At 39.4% G+C, this 22,380-nt stretch overlaps 1 protein-coding gene across 6 annotated transcripts in view; it reads right to left on the reverse strand.

Moving 5' to 3' along the window:
* The window catches only part of LOC122801016 (schwannomin-interacting protein 1), a 1,488,345-nt gene that overhangs the window by 157,066 nt on the left and 1,308,899 nt on the right, over positions 1 to 22,380 (reverse strand). For all 6 annotated transcript variants that reach the window (XM_044070470.1, XM_044070472.1, XM_044070469.1 and 3 more), the window contains one exon: positions 4,874 to 4,991. In XM_044070470.1, the coding sequence (XP_043926405.1) occupies positions 4,874 to 4,991 (118 nt within the window). The remainder of the gene's footprint in view (positions 1 to 4,873; positions 4,992 to 22,380) is intronic.

Genomic DNA, 22,380 nt, shown 5'->3' on the forward strand with positions numbered 1-22,380 from the left:
TAACCCACTAAAACAAGCAAAGCTTCATTTGATGCAAACCTTGTCATCAGGACAGGTGACAACAAAGAGGCCTTCTACAACCACATCTAAGAATTAAAAGAATACGAACACAAATGCTGTGTTTTAAAACAAAATCACCTCAGCAGAGCCAACAGCCACAGCTAGCAAACTAGCATAAATGTTTAGAACAAATTTTAGGCACCAGATGGGTACCCCATCCACTTTTCCTCTCTACAGCATGATCCCATATGAAATCTCATCTAAAATTGCCACTTCTGCCACCAGTAAATTCAGAAACACAAGTTCCATTGGACTAGATGAAATACCAAGAATCCTCATTTGTGCACACATCTTATGCACATTCTTAATAGAGCATAACAACTGACTATGTTCCATATATCTAAAAGAAGGTGACTGTAGTCCCAATCCACAAGGTAGACACTTTCACAGACCTCAATAATTAAAGACTGATCAGTCTTACAAGCATACTGTACCATGTGGTGGAGAAAATAACCATGGAACTTCTTCACAGAGACATAAGAACCCTTCTTCTCCACAGCCTAACCCAACATGCTTTTGCCAAATATAAATATCTCATACTTAAATTGTAAATTTCTTTGTAAGGGGGATCAGCCCTGGGTGAAGGGTCCATGTAGCTTATCCTGATCTGGCTAAAGGATTAAACACTAGACACCCCGTGTAGGAATCATACGTAAACTCATGGATTAAAAGGTAAATGAAGGCCTACCAATAGGTTGTACAGTAATTCCTTTCCGCATTTGTCCCTGTCACTTGTGGACTTCTTCAATGTTCTTTCATGGGTCCCTATTTTTTGGCATCTTTTTTTTGCCAGACATGAAAACTTACTCCAGTGTTTGGCTCATTAATTAAACATCTGACTGCAAACTTGGGAATTTTGTCTTTAACAATGCTGACACCTGCTTTCTTCAAACAGCACTACGCATTACATGTATATGATGTACTACAAATCACCTTACTTTCAATGTCAAAAAATGCAGCATTATGGCATATGATAACCCTCACCAGCCTTACTTATTATTGATGAGATGGGTAACGACAAAAGGTTACTAAAAATGTAAAAGCCCTGGACTCCTTACAGATCCTGATCTTTCATTTTACACTCATGCAGCAAGCACATAAAGAAGCCCAACTAATCCTATATGGGGTCAACAGCCACAGCAGGGAGATAACTGTGTCCTGTATCTGCACCTACCTGGCCAATTACAGAACACTGTACCCTATTCTGTGATCTACTTACATCCCACAGGTGCAAATGGGGAAGGTACAAAGGTTCTTCACAAAGACACCTAAAGGGCTTCAGTGTTTGTCCTATATCTTAAGACTGCAGTGACTCTCTCTACTGTGCATCTTACTGTCTTCTTAGAAGAGACCTAGGCCTGACACACAAAGCATTAAAGGGACACTTACTATTTGAATCCCTTTGCTTAAACCACGCCCCCTGGTAATTTGAACACAAGAAGACACTTGGACAAAATAAAAATTTATATCAACCATACACTGAAAGTTAACAACTTCATATCTAAGAGTTCTTCACCTATGGAATTAACTCTACTTCTCAGTTAAATTCACTCTTCAATCTATACTTTCAAGAAGGAATGGGATGACTATATGGACACCTGTATGTTCCAGTATATGATCAAGGTCTTTCAGCACCTCGGTGACCCAAGGTCATGACCCTGGTCACTAAACATAAACTCCTGAACATCTCATATGTTTGCCTGGTCTGAGCCACAAGAGTGGCATGCTTGTGAAGGTAGTTATTACACCAATGGAAATGAGGGCATTGGGGTAAAATTCCAATGAAATGTAAGAAGAATGCACTGAACTTGGAAAGGAATCCATAGGTGCTCTGTTCAAACTGAGAAACAGCATAAAAAGAGGGGAAGTCCTTCACAGGATCTGGATGGCTTGAAGCTGTTCATCTCTTTTGATCAGTGGCACAGTGCTTTGTGTAATACACTGAATTCTACTGAATTCTACAAGGATTAAACTAAGCCACAGCCAGGAGGAGACAAAGTAAACTAAAATGTTACAGTCTATGCAAAAACAACCATTATCAAAGGCCTGAAAGGTATGCAATTACTCTTAAATCTCCTTTTTATATCTATTTTCCATATTAAGGAAAGAAACAATACTGTGCTAAAAAGGCATTCTGTTAAACAGACTGAAATCATCTGAGTACAGTGTATCTAGAACTAGAGAGAACTGAGTATGTGAACCAAGTTAATACCCAGGACAAGGTGCCAGTCTTTTTTACAGCACTTATTCTATTTACTGTAAGCAGTTCAGTCATGTGTCAAATCCCACGCTATATCATGCCCCTGAAGGATTCCACATTCATATCTAGATGTTGGGGGCTACAGGCAGCTTAGGGAGCGCAGTCCTGAGTTAAGCTGTTATGCTGCAGGAACCTGTCTGATTAGTTACAAAGGCTCAATGCGGGGCCCTCTTTCTAAATTGCATGCCGTGCTTCCACCATAATGCTGGTGCCTTCGTTAAGCTGCACAATTTAGTTTCTGAATCTGGTTCACTTCCTTTTTACTTCAACACTTCACAAAGTCTTATATCTTGCTATGCCCTATAACCCAGTCTGTTCTACACCCTCTCCCAGTTTTATGATGTAATGCACTGGTCTCCAGACAAGACTTTTGAAAATGACCACTTATATTCTTTACTTTTAATATCAGTTTAGCAAACCAATTTAAGACCTACAATATCTAGAAAGACTGGAGCAAAAATGTTATTTTTTTATTTTCCAGCAACAATTCTGCACGATTTCTGGAACAAACATATTAATGAAAACAGTTCTACTTTCAAAAATGCATGTTGTGAAACATTATACTAGTCCTTTCTGGTAAATACCAGTGCCACCGCTCTATTCAATCTGCATCAAATGCCAGAGCTCACCGGAGAAAACACTGCAAATGCTACATGTTTAGATTAAATAAGAAGTGTGTGTTTGTGTATGCAGGTTTTGCTTTGCTTCCACTATGCACGGATATAAGAAATTGCTGCATTGATTATAGCCAATTAAAACACTAAAATAACACTCACCTTTTTTTTTTGCAGGGCAGCAAGTCTTTCTGTATCAACCATACTTATACATAACTATTTCCACAAATGGGAACAGGAGAAACTTTCCAGCACAAATAAGAGTGGTCTCAAGCATGCAGTGTTTTCACTCTAAAATCAGTGAGCAAAAGACTGATACTTATGAGCTGATAGGAGATGAAGTTGTACATCTGTTTGCTATTTGTCCATTTTTTAGTACTATCTATATCTACATGTGCACATGATGAATCATCAAAAAGCAACATAATTGATGCCCATTTCTTTGAATAAAACTTAAAAAAATGGAGGAACTAAACAGGTGTTGTTTTGCCCCCCCACGCCCCCTGCTCCTTAAATATACGAACAACAAGACAACATGACACCAGGGGAAGGGAACAATCCCCCTATCAATGGTATTCAGTAGCCTCACAAAAATACTGGTCTCCAAGTTAATTTCCTCACACTATATTCTGTTCGATGACTTTAACCATCACAAAATACTTTCAAAGAAAAAAAAGTTTAATCGTGTAGTACGTACCCTACATACACACACACACACACACACACACACACACACACACACACATATATATATATATATATATATATATATGTATGTGTGTGTGTGTGTGTGTGTGTGTGTGTGTTTGTGTGTGAGTGTATGTGTGAGTGTACTGTCTTAAGTAAAAAAAAAAAAAAAGACAACATTGAATTTAAATTGATATAAAAATACCAAAACTCCAAATACAGAAAAACAGCATTTTGAAGGGGTTCAAGCCCCCCTCCACCCACCACACCACCTACTGCTTATATATACCAACTCTGTGATCTGGGTAAACTCCAGTCCTCACTGTATCATGCCTTTCCAATAAGAAATGCTGGCAATCTGCGATCTTATGACTATTCAATTGCTTGTGCTGGCATGGCAAAGGTTTGAAATTCCAAACATTTGCCCAAAGGGGTGCATACACATATACAAACAGTACACAGACTAAATAGAATGCAAACACTTTAGAGTGAATCTAAAGTGATCAAAATATGAAAAAAAGTACAATTATTTTTTTTGCAGGGGGCAAGTTTGCTCATGTGAGTGTTCTCTCTCTCTCTCTCTCTCTATATATATATATATATACATATATATTATATATATACATACACACACACACACACACACACACACACACACACACACACTTTGTGTGTGTGTGTGTGTGTGTGTGTGTGTGTGTGTGTGTGTGTGTGTGTGTGTGTGTGTGTGTGTGCATACATGTGATTGATATATATAGATGGCCAAATTAGGTAAACATACCTATATATGTATATGTATATGTGTATAAGATATATTACATATTATACATTAGATACGTCCTAACTGAAGATAATCATTGCAACACCGAGTTTAATTCAGGTATACAGCATACATTACTTTATGGAGAAATGAACTGTTATATGACTACTCTATACACTCAGGCTATGAATATTTACAAGGACCTTAGGGTCAAGCAAATACAAGACAGCTCTTTGATAAAGGATGCTAAAGTAGGTTCAATAAGGGTTCTCTCCACAGTCAAGTACAGATGGGTGCCCAGTGGCTATCAGATCTGGCAGCCAACACTTCTGGCAAGGACAATGAACTCATTTTCAGTAATTACATTGGTATGTTCCATCTGCTTGTTTTATACATCTTCAGAATTAGCACCTGCTACTATCATTATATATTAATAAAGTAATTCATAAATGCCACCTTAACGGATACTATCTGTTTTTAAATACTGCTTACCATGGGGGACAATGGTGTGTCCAGGCTGGTTTCAGTTTTACTGTCGTCAGCATCACTGTCTTTGTCACTTCCACTGTCATTTACAAAACAGATTTGTAAATTCATTCCACTCTGAAGCCTGCAAATAAGAACAAAGGCATTTTCTTGATTCAGTACCAAGCGAATTTTGACCTGAGTAATATTTAAGTAAAACATTCTGGAACAGCATAGAAAAAAAAACTCTTGGCTTTTTACAGCTGCTAGTTAATACAAAAAATGCATTCCATACAGTACATCATTTCTCCTTTTTCATGGCTTTCAAGACTAGGTTCTGAAATCACTATTATCTGTGTTTTTTTTTCTAGAAACCATCAAACTGCCACTCATAAACAACCATCCATCCCTAAACATATGTATTAAATACCTTCAGAGTCATGATATCTAAAATGAATCTGACTTACTAACTCATACTGGTGATAACTATATCTCTAACCTTCAAATCCTTACACTGGTTTTCTGAGATCTTCTGGAAAATGCCTTTGTTTAATCAGGGTATGTTCATTAGTCAGTCCAGTATAACATCTGAAAGCTCTTTGCTAAGCTTGCTTGCATGCCTGCTCACAAAATCCCTGAATCTTCCAACCCATGTGTCCTGATAAACTTTATTATGCAGCTGTTGAGAGATTTACAGTGAAGTCTGCTAACCTCTCTTGTCATTCTAAGGTTCATATTTGGGTAACAAAACGCAGCAAGCCATTCCACCAGTAATAAACCGTGTGCATTCACTTCTTTTAGACTGTGAAGACAAAGATGGTCCTCTAATGCTGCCATAAATAGTTTAAGTCTTTCTACAGAAAAATTAAATCATGCTACTGTGATTAGTTATATGTATACCCTCCATATAACATTCCTTCACCCCATTGTGTATTTTCTTTAGTTTATGAGATGGGGGTGACTTGTCTTGTCTTGCAGAGTCAGCCATCACTGACATAGGGCTTATTGAACATCCAATTACTTACTCCTCCTTTCTCAGTGAACCCATCTTACTGGGTGCATCATGGATATGCCCCTTTGTTGGGTGGGCCTTGTCTCTCCAGATGGTGACAGCCTTTCAGTTATGAAGACCACCTACGTCCTGTGATCAGGAAGAGGAATAGGCAGCACAGGATGTCATGTTCTGGCTGGCTGTTCCTACTTGTGATGTTGTCTCAAAGAATATTAAGTCTAGCTCCCTTAAGGTGCAGATAATGCCTCCGGTGAGGACATGCAATAGGCAAGTCATGAGGAGGTGTGCCCCACCTCTGCAGTGACATGCTCCTCTAACTCCCTGCCCCACTATCTGGACTGGCTGCCACTATGTTATCAAATGTTGCTCTTCGCTGGAAATCCTGAGGCATAAACTCCCCCTTCATGCTTATATACCCTCCCACCAGCAACAAGCATGCAGGCTTATGTATTGTAATTTCTCACTGTGCCATCATCAACTCTTCTAGCACCTGGTCTGCTAACTGAAACCATGCCATCCAGTTCTCAGTTAGGGCCTCACCCCTCTGTACTACAGTTCTCAGTCAGGGCCTCACCCCTCTGTACTACAGTTCTCAGTCAGGGCCTCACCCCTCTGTACTACAATTCTTAGTCAGGGTCTCACCCCTCTGTACTACAGTTCTCAGTCAGGGGCCTCACCCCTCTGTACTACAGTTCTCAGTCAGGGCCTCACCCCTCTGTACTACAGTTATCAATCAAGGCCTCACTCCAGGGACATTAGTACTCAGTAGAACATTACGATAAATAAGAACCTGTGTACTTTTTCAGTTTCTAACCATAATGCTATTTTTAATGATGTTTCTTTTAACACAGTTAGTTATGTGACAGTCTGTTCCAGGAAGTCACTTATCCTTTCAGAATGAAACATTGCTCCCAAAGGAATGATATTTGGAGACATGATGGAAGAAGTGTGGTATATTATATTACTGTCAGCTGCGATTTGCTTTTGTGCCAAATGCTACAGGCAAAATCAGTTCTAGTCTAATGCATGCCATTTGGTCATTTTTATAGGATTTCTAATAAATGCTTGCTGTAAGCTGTCATAAAAAAAAAAAATCACAGCTCCTTCAAAAATGTAGACCCTTGATGCAGTTATAAGAACAAAGCATGACAGACTTACAGCAAACATCACAGTTAGCATATAGATAGAAAATCATAAGTGATAACCTTCTTTTTTGTAAGAAATATCCTCCCTGTTGTAAAGGTACATGGTGTATATGCAGAATCCATGTTATTCATTAAAATGACAAAGTATTGCAGCTTGAGGCTACAAAGTATGATGTACTTCACCAACTGTGGTCCTGAAATGAAATATTAAGCTCTCAGTATTCCTTAACTAGGACTGCTTTTATTGCATTACGTCTTCTTGTGAATTTAATTTTCATTCTCTGTGCAAATGTTTCGATTTACTTATTTGATTTCCATAAAAAGGTTACAGCTGAAAATGATGGGGCTTCTGTGGTCTGGCCAATTCTACTAAAATAAAATAAATAAAGACAAAGTTTCAGTGAATTGTTATTAAGAATATGGATCCTCCAAGAAGCTCAGCTGTGCATTGTAGGAAAACTTTCTATTTTTCTTGATTACATTGCACAGTGAGGATGTTGAAAACCAGGAAACAGATATGAGTTTTAGGATTTCACACTGCCTACATAACACTTCACATCTTTACAATAATTTTGTTCTTGCTAATCGACAACTTACAGCTGGCCTGGTCTTACGTTCCATGTACTTACTGATCACATTGACATGAAGACCTCCCTCCTGTTGAGATCTGAATCACAGTTACTGAAATGTGCCAAAGTCACTTCATTCTCAAGAGGGTTGAATCAGGCTTTAGGAAGTGGGACTCGCTTCATTAATTATTACATATATCTGTGCACATACATGCTTTCAGAACTCTACAAAATAAACTTTTGTCTCCTAAGGGCACAACATTACATTTTAGTACCAGGGGACTATAAAGAGCTTAGTTTGCAGGGCCTATCATATTAGAGTGGTGGCCATCTGCTGCCACACTCCGCCTCCCACCAGGAACCTTTAGCAATTTGTCCAAAAACTAACTCCCTCTTGCTACCTCTTAATGAAGCATAAGATTTAATTATGCTTTAATCTTCCTCAGTAATTAAGATTCCATAATGAAGATGCACTTACATTTCCTCAGACACCTCTTCTAACGAGACCTGAGGACTACATGCTTTAACAATCAAAAATATAGCTAAGATTCTGTAATCAAAATGTTTTTACTTCTTTTATATAATATTCTTCTCATTGTATAACCACAAAGAGTGTGAAATAGAAGCTAATTAATGGACATATGCAGGGGTGGATTAAAAGTAACTTGGGCAGTTTTCAAACCATGGCCTCCCTCACACATTTTTAAGGACCATGCAAAAATGTGTGTTCTTTTGGACTCACCTTCCTGATTGTTTTAAATTATATTTCTTGTTTAATACAACATTTGCTAGAGTGTGTTTTAAATTTGTAGTTTTGGACATTTTTTCCAAGTAAACAGTGAAACAAAATGTATTAACCAATACTGACAAACGTACCCATTTCAACCATAAAAGGCTACTCAAACTGCTGTCATTATAATCCACTAATATCCATTTACAATTACAGGTACTTTATCAATTGTGTAGAAATCATACGTCTGATTGTGACAAAAATGTCCACAGTAAGGTATTCCAATTAGCTTTTTACAAATATACACTAGTCCTACAAAGGCAGACTTTTTCACTTTTTCAGTTCAGCAAGGTCAATCATTTTATATACACAGGCATTCCCCAAAACAGCAATTATAGCTACATTATTGACTGCATCCTTCTCAGATATGTGTCAAACAATTAACAACAATAATGACCAAGGTCACATATTTCAAATTTGTTTCACAGAGACACACAGTAGCCAAAATATTACAAATTAAATCATACTCACACATGCACACTAGTCCTGCAGTCAGGTTAAAAACTGTTTAAAAATGAACAGATGACAACAGCATAAGGTGCTTTCATCTAAAGATAGTCCTCAACCCTCACCAGTAGTTATAGCCGCTCTCATTGTTATGAAGAAATAAATTACATGCACTTTATTAGTAGTTTTGGGTCAATTACATGAAATTATATAAAGATCACTAGCATCATACCATAAGACCCTGTCATGTGTTTCACAGTTTAAATAAAAGCGTATGTATAGGTTCATAAGAAATATTAACCACCTGATAACATATCACAATCTATATGCACAATCTCTGCAGAAGTATAAGTCATCTGAATAATTCTACATTAAAGAGAACTATAATTAATGCAAGTGTTTCTCCTGTTGGCAAACAACTTTGTATTTCAGTGCTTCATCTACGAATGAAGTGCTGGTAATATTGTCATAACATTTCCTGAATTAGATCAGCTATGCAAAAGGGAATGGCTGGCAAATGATAACAGGTTCATAGCTCTTAGGCATGTAGTCCAGGAGACCATTAAAGAGCCTAGGCCAAACTCCCAATTACTTTAATGGTGACTTTCCTGATGCATTGCTGATCTAATTTAGGAAGTGTTATTGCAATATTACCAGAATGTTTAATACAACATTGGCAATTTATTCTTCAAACTCAGCAGGCTCTCTATTTGTACATGAAACACTAAAATACACAGTTGTTTGCCAACAGTTACCTCACACTGTAGATAAATGAAGGTGGAAATATTCAAACCCTGGCTGCACCTCTGCCACAGGAAGCAGCTCATTAACAAGTGGGAGGTTTAGTCCTCTGTGCTACTTGCTAAAGTTGAAGTTTTTAACTAAATACTGACATCCTTTACAATCCGATCTTGCAGAGAGAACTGTATCACGGTACTATGCATAATGACTATATAATGTATGTATCACAGCACTATGCATAATGACTATGTGATGGATGTATCACAGCACTATGCATAATGGCTATGCAATGGATGTATCACAACACTATGCATAATGACTATACAATGGATGTATCACAGCACTATGCATAATGACTACATAATAGATGTATCACAGCACTATGCACAATGACTATACAATGGATGTATCACAGCACTATACATAATGACTATACAATGGATGTATCACAGCACTATGCATAATGACTATGCAATGGATATATCACAGCATTATGCATAATGATTATATAATGGATGTATCACAGCACTATGCATAATGACTATATAATGGATGTATCACAGCACTATGCATAATGACTATGCAATGGATATATCACAGCACTATGCATAATGACTATATAATGGATGCACAATGACTATATAATGGATGTATCACAGCACTATACATAATGACTGTACAATGGATGTATCACAGCACTATGCATAATGACTATATAATGGATGTGTCACAGCACTATGCATAATGACTATATAATGGATGTATCACAGCACTATGCATAATGACTATATAATGGATGTATCACAGCACTATGCACAATGGCTATATAATGGATGCACAATGACTACGTAATGGATGTATCACAGTACTATACATAATGACTACATAATGCATGCAGAGGAGCAGATAATGCAGACTATATCACCTGACAAATATCAACTACTCTGCAGTTGCTGGAGTCTGTAACGAAGGTATTGGGAAATATATTACAAAAATGTAACATATGTAGACTACATTAAACAATCCAGCCCTATTACTGAATTAATTCATTCTTTACTGCAATGAATAAATGTACAATAATCCACAAGTCATGCACAGATCAGAAATATTAATGCATACAACATACTTTTTTTTTTGGGGGGGGGCTTATTGTTCACAGGACACTTACATTTCATTCTTTACCTACCTTCTCTGAAATCAAGAATGACTATCTCAACTGACATCACTCAGTACAGGTTTAACCTATGTGAGTGGTTAATAATGTTGTATGGCAACATACACCTTTGGAGTCAAGAGAGACAGACTGTGGAAAAATGGGGTCCTATACATGGTAAATAAACAGGTCCCTTCCAGCCGTACTAACACCCCATTACTTGGCTGTCTCTCCCTAGTTACCTTAAATATTACTCAAATCTGTCAGTGTTCACTGTACTATTTTTTATTTATGTTTGCAATTATCACATAGATTTGGATTTCATTTAAACCTTTTATTTCAAATTTTACAAAACGAAAAAACAATGACAGCCATTTCTAAACCAAACAAAGCACTCTCATGTTGAAAACCGATTTATCATAAGAAGGAGTACACTTTTCTTCCCTTGAAATTCACATTTAGTGAAAATGCATCTAGCACTCTATTATAAAGCAAGAAACGTCCCTGGATATGTCCAAGTTATTCAACATTTAATAAGAAACACACTGTCAAAACACAACAGAAGAAGAAACCCAAGGATCACATCCAAAGATTACGGCCAATATGACAATGCTCCTGTACACTACAACCAGTGTCCTTCCTTTACACCATAACTAATCTGGTTATAAGGTAGTTACTATGCTTGCATTCCAGGAGACCATTGAGGAACTAGTCCAAATTTACAGGTGTCCCAAAGTGCTGCCTGATTAAGTGAAGAGCAGACTACTCTAAATAAGATTACAGATTTTGCATTAACATGTTTCCTTGTGCACCACAAAAACTATGAAACTCTGGCTCCCAGACTGTTTGACAGTGATCTACCAAAGAAAACAAGTTAAGGGAGGTCTGACAGTTGGTGTGGAGGATTAGGTCTCATGTCTCCTGTAACTAAGGTTCAGAGTTTGTTTCTCTCTACCAGACATTGCCCCCCGCCTGGAACATTACTAAACTCACACAAGCCACACACACAAAATGCTCAAGACTCGACTCTGAATATGTATGATTTCCAAATATTGCACAAGACTCTGTACCTGCTTGCTTAAACAGTCACATCCTGAATTTCACAATGCATGCTCAGATCAGTTCTCCAAACATGAATGCTTAGCACAAATAATGATGAATTTCATTGCACACTTATTCCTAAATCTGCTATAAAATACAGTTACAGACTTCTTTTACTTCAGAAAATGTATATTAACTCACACATATTTTCAAAGAGATCCTAATTTTTTCTGGATTTGTCCTTCATTCTGTTAACGTGTCCTTGATTTGTTGAAGGAAATGCCATCACAAATTGTCTTACATACATCAAAAAATGAATTCTGGACAACCATTACATCTACAGTGAAGCAGCATGTGGAGACGTATAATCATGTATTCATCTGAGAGTTTTTTAAGGAGTAATCAGGCAAACCATGTTTTTTGGGCATTATTGGACTAAGCATTACACTCCTCATTACAAAAACATGACAGCCATTAGAATATGCAATGTTATCATTTGTACAAAGGAGACTTTCTACTGGTTATGCTTATGAATATTACCAATAGATGTAACAGTGTGCATGAGGTTTTTTTTGGGGGGGTGGGGGTGGGGCTTATTCAAGTAGAAAATAAAATTACTTAAATTGGGACAAGCCTGGAGCATGTGTCCAAGATGTGGGATATGAGAGTAAACCCAGCTGATACACTGTTAGTAGATTTCACTGCACCTATTGAAAAGAGATTGGGAAGCTGCCTGATGCCCTGGCCATGTTCCCCCTAAAGTATAAATACTACCTCAGGTTTCCCCTGAAAAGAGGCCACAAGACAAGTGGGACTAACCTGGTCAACAAAGGATAACTAAAATAAATAAGTAAAATCTGGAAACATCATTTATTAAATATTTTTAATTTTCACATTACTTCCTGGATCAAGCACTTCATTTCATTAAGATCTTGCAATATTTATTCAGTCGATTTTTTTTTTACTTCTACAATGTTTTTTACCTGTGGCTTCTGGGATGCCAGATTTCTGACAGGTGAAACCTCTCAACTTCATATCACACCTGTGATGTGGATTCTGTGTGGCCACCAGTGGCCTGGATTAGAAATCAGTATACAGTGTAACACTGGTAAAATACTGATGACCACAGCATTTAGGTCCTGCATACTAAAAGTAGTGTTTGCCACCTTCTCATATGGCTCAACTACTCATTTCCCTTAGAAATGGGGTGCTAGCAGTTCCCATTAGGCATTTAGAGTCCACAAAGCTGGACAAAGTATCCCACATGTGGTCTTTTCAATACTCTTCATTACACTAGTAGAATATTTCTTCTCTGAGAAGTGAACATTCTGATGGTACATCTGAATGTTCTTACTAAAACGTTGCCATACTGCACTGTACCACGTAGGATGTGATACTCATGACATCAGTGGACACATCATGTACGCCTTACAAAACATCCAGATGTGCACTGACTACATCTGGTATGCACCAGGGTTCACAACACACAAATCTGCACATATTGACACTGAGTCTTGACTACTATTTCTTGCATAATTTTGCTCTTCTGTCCAAGGCTGCTTGCAAACCATTTTGCCCATCTTATATAACCATCAGCGTTTCTTGTTTGCTAATATTAGTTAATTAACAAATGTAAAACTCATTTCTATTCACTGTGGCTGAAATAAATAGGACAGAGTGTATCATGACCAGAACCAAAATTGGAAGAAACACAGAAAATCATTCTGTGGGGCCTACTTAATAACTGAGCTTTATACTCTCATGTTGTGGATAAAAATGGTCCTTCTGTGGAGAGCCGTTCTGCCTGGTTACCCAACTCAAAATTAAAAAAAATGACTGTCTAGTCATTTACCTACTTGGTCTACAATTCACATCTCCTCCCTGTGCCCACACTACCTCTAAAGTAAAACAAAAGTTTCATTGCCCTAAGATGGGCTGAATAAACTGCCTGAAGGATGTCAAATTAAGTGACTTTTACCCAGTGTCCTTTATCCACAAACTTAATTGCAATCTTATAATGCAGTCCCTTGGGGCAGGACTTTTTGGATTACTAGTCATCTGTACCTGCTGCAGCTGTTTGGCATTTGATTTTGATTTGATTTTGATTTGATTTTGATTTGATTTTGATTTGACTTTGATTGCCCTTGGAATAGGCAATGTGGATCACTGGTTGGTTTTACCTGTTGGAGCTGTTTGGTGTCTTGGTCTTACAACTGAGTCAGCTCTAATCAGTACTACTTCATGAAACCAAGCTAGCTTTGGTCAACAAGATTAATAAGACCTTGCTGTAACTGAAACAGTTTTGCATGTTTAAGAGATTTTTATATCGGTGATGCTTCAGTGTGTTGGCTGTTATTTTGCCACTGATATGGAGTTATTTCACAATTTTACACTTTCTAATAGTTTGTATAACCTTAGAGGTAGTATACTTAGAGATTTGGGGTGTGGGGGTGCTCAGCCAAGATACCCTCTTCACCATGCTAGGATTAACATTAACAGAGAAAACACACTGGATACTGTGAATATCTATAATGATTAAGTCCCCCTGCATTTTAGGTGCATTGTAAGAACTGTAACATGGGAATAACTGAGTGTTACTGGGGGGATAGGTTAGGACAAAAGTTTAGCCTAACAGCTGGTCTGTTGCTATGCAGTCAGATATATTCAATAACTTTTGCCATTTACACTTTTTGTTTTTTGCTTTTTTTTTCATTAGAACAGACACAGCATCCTGTGAAAGGACTCAGGGATATATGCATTATTGTCCAGTGCAGAAAAGGTACGTTTTGAATAGGGATCACAGAGTCATTGCAGAATGAACCAAGGGACAATGATTCACATTCACTTAGTCAGTGCTGGGTTAGTTAAGAATTTTTTTTGCTCAAATACCCCCTTTGTCTGAAGAAGAGAAAATATAGAAATATTCAAATGTATAACTCATCAGATAAGTGTAAAACTGCAGGTAAACTCCTCGGGGAGGGAGGTCACATGTATCCAACGATTGAAGCACATGGTCTATATTTGAATAAATTAGCTAAACCAGGCACAAAACTGTGTAAAAACAATTACTACATAAAAATATTATGTATAAATATTTTGCACTTCTTTTGGAAGAAATCTCTAATAATTTATGAGAAGAATTCTACATCTAGCAATGGAAAACAAATAATTTGTTATTTTATACATTTTACATGCTCTGCAGTAAGTGTAATAATGAACTAGAATGTGTGTGTGTGTGGAGGAGGATTTTTATATTGTATTTCCATGAGTGGGAAGGCTCTCTTTCCCCTGGCCTTGTGAATTACCGTGCCCAAGAGACACATATTAAGATTCGCTTGCTGTAATGAGCTCTGACAAGGGTGACAGTACAGTTGTGTAAAATCGTACCATACCAGTTAATGTCCTTTCCTTTTGTCTTCTTTACATTTGGGATTCCTTGCCGTGGAAGCCTGATGTTAGCCAGTATACCAAAGCATACTGTTGCTTTAAGGTACACTGGACATCACATGCATGCTTCTCGCATAGTGTAGGGCATAAAGGTGACGTCTGGACGTACCATCCTCAGAACTGATTGCTGCAATAGGAACAGCAGTCCAAGGAAACCCAAGAGGTAACCAGTACATCCAGGAAGGTAAAGGACTAGGGGGAAAGAGGGGGTAGCAAATACCGCAGCAGTGAAGAAAAGGGCATCTACCATCATGGTAAAACTGTACACAACTGTACTATGTCCTTATATTCACTGCTTTACATTTGGGAGGCTGCCAAAGCTCAAGAAAAAACTTGGGAGGAAGAGCATTAGAGCATTCTAAGAAGACATGAAGAATGCCCCTAGCAAAATCAGCTCTAGGTCTGGAGATTCCATCCAACTTGTAGTGCTTGGTAAAAGTATGCAGAGAAGTCTAGGTAGCTGCTTCAAGAATAGAATTAGTATCTAAGCCCTTGAAAAAGCACCAGAAGAAGCCACAGCTCTAGTAGAATGAGCCTTTACAGAAGAAGGAAGGCTATTGTCATGAAAAGTATAACAAAAAGAAATAGCCTTTGAGATCCAAGAAGAAATAGTTTGCTTGGATACAGGTAATCATAGAGACCTGGATGAAAAGAAACAAACAAAAAAAAATGATCAGATTTTCTAACAGTCTGATCCAAATAAAATCGGAGTTGTCTATGCACATCCAATGTATGCAGCATCCTGTCACTGTGAGATTGCAGAGAAGGGAAACAAGTAGGCAAATTAATAGACTGATTAAGTGACAATTTAACCACCTTGGGCATAAAAGAAGGGTTAGTATGCAAGGATACCCTGTCCTTATGAAATATCAAAAAAGGAGGACAAGCCATAAGGGTTTGCAACTCAGACACCCATCTGAAAGAAGTAAGAGCTAACAAAAGTACTGTTTTCCAAGAACAATGTCATAAGGAAGCTGAAGCAGCAGGCAAAAAAGGAGCCTGAGTTAGCTTCTCTAAAACAAAATTAAGATCCCAGGGAGGAGGAACAGGCTTCCTGGGAGGCATGATATGAAGGACATCTTTAAGGAATTGTTTAGTCTCAAATCTAGAAGCCAAAGGAGGAGATAAAGGCAGACAAGCAGAGATAACTGATAAGTGGGCCTTAACAGAAGAATAGGCCAAACCAGCATTGAGCAACTCACAAATAAGAGAGAACCAAAGGAATGTCCACAGTAAGTGGGTCCAGGTTACGAGAAAGACACCAAATAGAGAACATCTTCCATTTGCATAAGTAGGATTTCCTAGTAGTAGGATTACTAGCCTCCTGCAGGACCTTCAGCACATCCTCAGAAAAAAAGGTTTCCACATGGAATCAAAATCCTATCACCCACAGTCTCAGTTGAAGAGTTGACAAGTGGGGATGGATGAGAGATCACTTATCTTGTGTGAGAAGATCCACCCTGTGAGGTAACTTGTGATGAATGACCTTGGCTAAATGCAGAAGAGGAGAGAACCAATGCTGTGACAGCCAAAAGGGAGTCACCAAAAAGATTTTGGGAGCATCCTGTTGAATTTTGAACATCATTTTTGGAATGAGAGGAAGGTGAGGGGAGGGAATGCATAAAGAAACATCCCCTTCCAAGAAAAAGAGAGGGTGTTCACCTTGCACATCAGAGGACCTGGGACTCTGACACAAAATAGAGGAAATTGTCTAGTCAGAGGGGAGAGAAATAGAGCTATTTCAGGAGTACCCCACTGGTGGACAATGTCCAGAAATACATCCCTCTTAAGTATCCATTCATGGGATTGAGTTAAGGACCTGCTCAGAATGTCTGCCACAATATTTTAACCTTAAGGGATGTAAACTGCCTGAAGAGTCACATGATACTGGACAGCAAGATCCCATACCAGGAGTGCCAACTGGAAAAGTAGGTAAGCTCTTGCTCCTCCCTGTTTGGTGATATACCACGTCACTGTGGTATTGTCTGTGAATATGTTGAGAGGCCCTGGACAGAAAAGAAGATGAAAAGACTGATGGGCCAGCAAGAGAGCTCTCGTCTCTTTGACACTCATGTGCTCCTTCTGTTGAATGGGAGACCAGACTCCCTGTACCTTTAGGGAGCCAAAAGCTGCTCCTCATCCCACGTCTGAAGCATTTGTGAACAGCACCTGAGAGGGAAGAGAGGGGTGGAAAGGGAACCTTGGATTTAGAGACAGCGTCTGAATCCCCCAGTGAAGTTCCTTCTTAAGACAATGAAGAAGACAACTACAAAGTCTAGATGATGTGCATGTTGAAGCTAAACTGACTTCAGAAACCACTGAAACTTTCTCATGTGGAGTTTGGCCAGAGGAAGCATAGGAATAGTGGATGCCATGAAACCCAGAGCTATCAGAAACTCTCTAGCTGTAATGGAGTCCAGAGAAGAAGAGTTTGAAAGAAGGAAATTAGAGTCAAGGCCTTTGGAGGAGGCAGTGATGCCAGCATAGGCACTGCCTGAATCCTAAAACCCAGAAAGACATGATCCTGAAATTTATTATGAACCCCAGGCTCTGAAAAAGGGAAATGGCAAAATGAAGATTTTGCAAAAGGATTTCTGGAGAGGATGCCTGAATCAGCAGGTTGTTCAGGAAAGGAAATATTTAGATTCCCTGAAGCCTACAAAAAGCAATCACAGGAGCAAGGCATTTGGTGAACACCCTTGGGGCAGTAGAAAGGCCAAAGGGCAAAGCAGAGAACTGAAAATGCCATGAAGCAACAGAAAAATGCAAACTCTTCTTGAAAAGGAGATAGATTGGAATATGAAGATAAGCATTCTTGAGATCCAGAAACACTATGTAGGCCTGAGGGAACAAAAGAGAAAAAAAAGAGACTGAACGAACAGCATCCAAAAGGTGGGCACCTTAAGAAAAGTATTTAGATGAGAGAAGTCTAGAATTGGTCTCCAAACACCCTCTTTTCTGGGCATTAGAAACATTCTGGAGTAAAACCTCCTCCTTCTTTGGGAGACAGGAACCTCTTGAATACTACCCCGAGTCAAAAGGTCTTAAAGAACATTACAGGAAAAAAGGAAGTTGTTCCTGTGGAGGTTGAGGAATGCCCATAAAAGAGGGAATGAGTTTTCCACATCATGAAATACTTCTGATGAATAATGGACAGAACCCAAGAATCCTGAGTAATCTAAAGCCAAACAAGAAGAGAAAGGAGACGAGAAAGAGGAACGTGGATGGGAAGAGACGGATAGTTGCACAGCACCTGGTTTATCAAGAAAGGAAGACTTCTGAGTCCCCGAAGTCTGAGCAGCTTTAGCAGGAGGAGCCTGCTTGCCACTCTTTTTGCCAGTAGTAGGAGGGCGAGATTGCCTGGGAACAAAGGCTGGCTTATTGAGGTAAGTTCTCTGAAATTTAGGCAAAGGAGAGACAAACACATGTAAAACAAATGTAATTCTGTAAGGCCTTCCCCTTATTCTGAAAGGACTTAAACCAGCAGCTGCTTCCCCAAACAAAAGTTTATTATCCAGAGAAGCATCCATCAACTTAGCCTTAATATCATCAGGTAGAGGTTGAAGCCTAAGCCAAGAATAGCTCCTTATTACTGAACCAAAAACAGCATCCCTAGAAGAGATATCTGCCGTATCATAACTATATTTAATAGAATGATGACTTGAGAGGAAGTCCCTAGCAAGAAAAGAACAGACTTTTTGCCCTTAGAATCTGAGAGATAAGAAATAAGCTGACAAGCCTAAGAAAAAAGAGCCAGCACATACCTGGACATGTGGGTGTGGTAGTTAGTAGCCCTAAAAGCCAGAGTAGCAGAGGTGTAAAACTTCTTACCCAGCCTTTCCATGGTTCTTCTGTCTGTATCAGAAGGCAATAACTTGGGTGAAGAAAACAACTGACTACAGACACCACCGAGGGGTCAGCAGACAGACATTTATGCAAAAAGTTACAATCCTCAGGCACCCTAAAACACCTATCAGGCTTCTTAGGAGTAGGGGTCAGATAATCATGAGATTTAGAGGCATTGGAAAAAGCATCCAACAAAGCAGCCGAAACAGGAGGAATAAGAGAAAGCTTCGGAGATTCCAACTGCAGCAACTCATAGTACCTCTTATGGATGTCAGAGACCTGAGCACAATCACATTTAAAAAATTCCACCATCCTGGTGATAGTGTCCCCAAATGGCAAATTGAACAGGTCGTATGGTGTTGAGAAGCTTCCAGGCAAAAAAGACACTTATTGCGGTGGTCTTTATGTGGAATCTGCCTCCTGCACTGGCATTTACCTTTCCTGGATGACATTAACCCCCTAAGCAACAAGAAAGCCAAGAAAAAACAAAACTCCAATGGGATACTTATCTGTAACAGTTCGGACTTCATCAAACGTTCAACCGGAGAAAGAAAATGTGTTCAAACTGGGAGAAAACAAAGTAGGCATTCCAACCGATGATACTAGGATGCATATGGACTGGCAGCAAAGAAGTTCTGAGTATGGTACTTATAAACGTCACCTTTATGCCTTACACTATGCAAGAAGCACACATGTGATGTTTGGTGTACCTTAAACAGTAGGCTTTGGTATACTGGCCGACTTCGGGCTTCCACGGCAGGGAATCCCAAATGTAAAGAATACTGCAGCAGTGAATGTAATGACATCATTAAGTAGTTATGTGTAGAACTACAACAGAGACCTTTGAGGCTAGACTACCCAGATTTGCTCTGAGTTACTGCACAATGGTACCTCCTATACTGAGCCAACAGATATTGCCAACATATTGGCTGAAAGATTCAGTGCAAACTTTATCCCCCCCCCCCCTAAAAGGACCAATCAAAATACCAGAAGGATGCCAGGCACCCAGCATTATTGCAGCACAGGTTAAAGCTGCATTGTCCAAGGCCAAGAATATAGCCTCCATGGGACCCGACAGTATCCCTGGCTGTGTTCTACATGAACTACAAAGTGAACTCGCACCACACCTGTGTGCCCTGTTCAATCACATCCTCACCTCAGGCTTTGTCTCTACAGAATGGCACATGCTACAGTCATCCCTCTCCATAAAGGAGGAGCGGCTACAGACCCTGGGAATTATCGCCCCATTAGCCTGATGAGTCTGATAAGTAAGGCTATGGAGCACATCATCATGGACCTAATTAACAAGGATATAGGGAATCTCCAAACTCTGGATCCCACGCAATTTGGTTTTGTGAAGGGTAGATCATGTCTGCTCAACCTGGTTGACTTCTTTGAGTCAGTCACCAGAGCTGTGGATGAGGGCAAGGCAGTTCATACATCCTACCTCGATCTGGCCAAGGCCTTTGATACCATTCCCCACTCAGGAATTATTGATAGACTCACCAAACTAGGCATTGACCCCTATATCACTAGGTGGGTTGTAAATTGGCTCACAGATAGAACCCACAGTGTGAAAATAGCAGACTCCAAGTCAGACTGCTGACCAGTCATGAGTGGAGTCCCACAGGGATCAGTCCTGGGTCCTGTCCTGTTTGGCATCTACTTCTCAGAAGTCCAGGCCAACATGGAGGGACTCTGGCTGACCAAGTTTGCTGACGATTGCAATCTGGGGGCCATTATTAACTCCCCAAGTGATGCAGACATCCTACAGATAGGCCTCACTGAGACCAACGACTGGTGTCGAAATCATGGCCTTAAGCTTAATGCCAAAAAATGCGTTGTCATTCCCTTTGGGAAAAACTAATTTCCCACTAATTGCCACACTGATGGTAGCCCACTGAACACTAAAGGCGTTATAAGAGATCTGTGGACACAGGTGGACAGCAACCTCTCCATCGACCACCACATTCCCACTGTGGTCAGAAATTCCTTCTATATGGCACATCTCATTACCAAGGGTTTTGCATTCAGGAAGAAAGAGGTCATCGTCTCTCTCTTCCCTCATTAGACCAATCATCGAGTATAATGCCCCATTTGGCATGTACCTCACTAGACACCTGCAACAGCTGGAAGGGCCACAAAAGTACCTCACGAAGAGGATCCTAGGCCTTAAACATATGCCCTACATGGACAGACTCAAAAAAACTCCAGCTTTTCTCTGTCTCATATTATCTATTAAGAAGCGATCAATGCTTGACTTACAAAGCCATGTCTGACCCAGCCCTGTAAGAAATGTCACACCTAAAGAAATCCCAATCCCTCTGCACCACATGCTCCAGGGATCTCAACCTCAATACCACAATCAACAGAACATGCTGGAGGGACAGGTTCTTGACCCAGAGACTACCCATGCTCTGGAACAGACTTCCCATACATGTCAAACAGAGCACCTCAATGGCCCTTTTCAAGAGAAATCTTGATGAGTGGATGAGAAATAGAAAATTCACCCCGGAGATCACTCCAGTGGTTCTACTTGATAGAGGCACTGGGAACTAATGCGGCACAATGCCAGGGCACTTCTATGGGCTAGGCTTGTAAAGGCTCCAGGGCCATTGGCCTAGTACACACCTATGAACCTATGAGCTAACAGGGATTACACTGCCTGCAACTAACAGGACTACTGTTGGGTGACACCATGCGTGGCCTCTCCCACAATTTTCTAGTAGCTGTCAACCAATGCACGTGTACTATTCAGGCACAGAGTATAAATGTCGTTATGCTCTTCTAGTACATTTCAGTAGAACATCCAGTTCTAAATACAACAGAACACATTCTCGGTTTTCATCATAAATGTGCAACCAGTCTTAATTTTAACATGATGCTGTTCCTCTAACTAATGTTTTTGGGGAATCATATAACACAACAACAGAAAAGTTTAAAAATTCCCAATTGACACAATCCAGTATCATGAGGACGGGTGACACACAGACTGCAAACCAGCTGCAAAACTCACAATCACAGATCGTTTGTTATGGTGATACATCAGATTATTGTACTGTCTTGCTCTGAACTGCTTTTGCAGAAGCTGACACTAAAACGATGCAATCATTATGCTATGAGAGACAGGGGAGACATGAATGAAAAGCACTCAGCTATTGCAGAAAATAAAAATTGGTTAGCTCTTTTGAGAAAGAATACCTTAAAGCACAGCTTTTCTAAATTACAATTTTGCTCTCGAGGCTACTTTCAACTTGCAGTGTTTAGTAAACATACATACAAAATGTAGACATTATCGATTATGACATTATACAAGCATGCTGATGTAGAAATAGCCCTTGTC

The sequence above is a fragment of the Protopterus annectens genome, chromosome 4.part1 (genome assembly GCF_019279795.1).
Source record: "Protopterus annectens isolate FY-2018-M chromosome 4.part1, PAN1.0, whole genome shotgun sequence".
NCBI classification, from domain to species: domain Eukaryota; kingdom Metazoa; phylum Chordata; order Ceratodontiformes; family Protopteridae; genus Protopterus; species Protopterus annectens.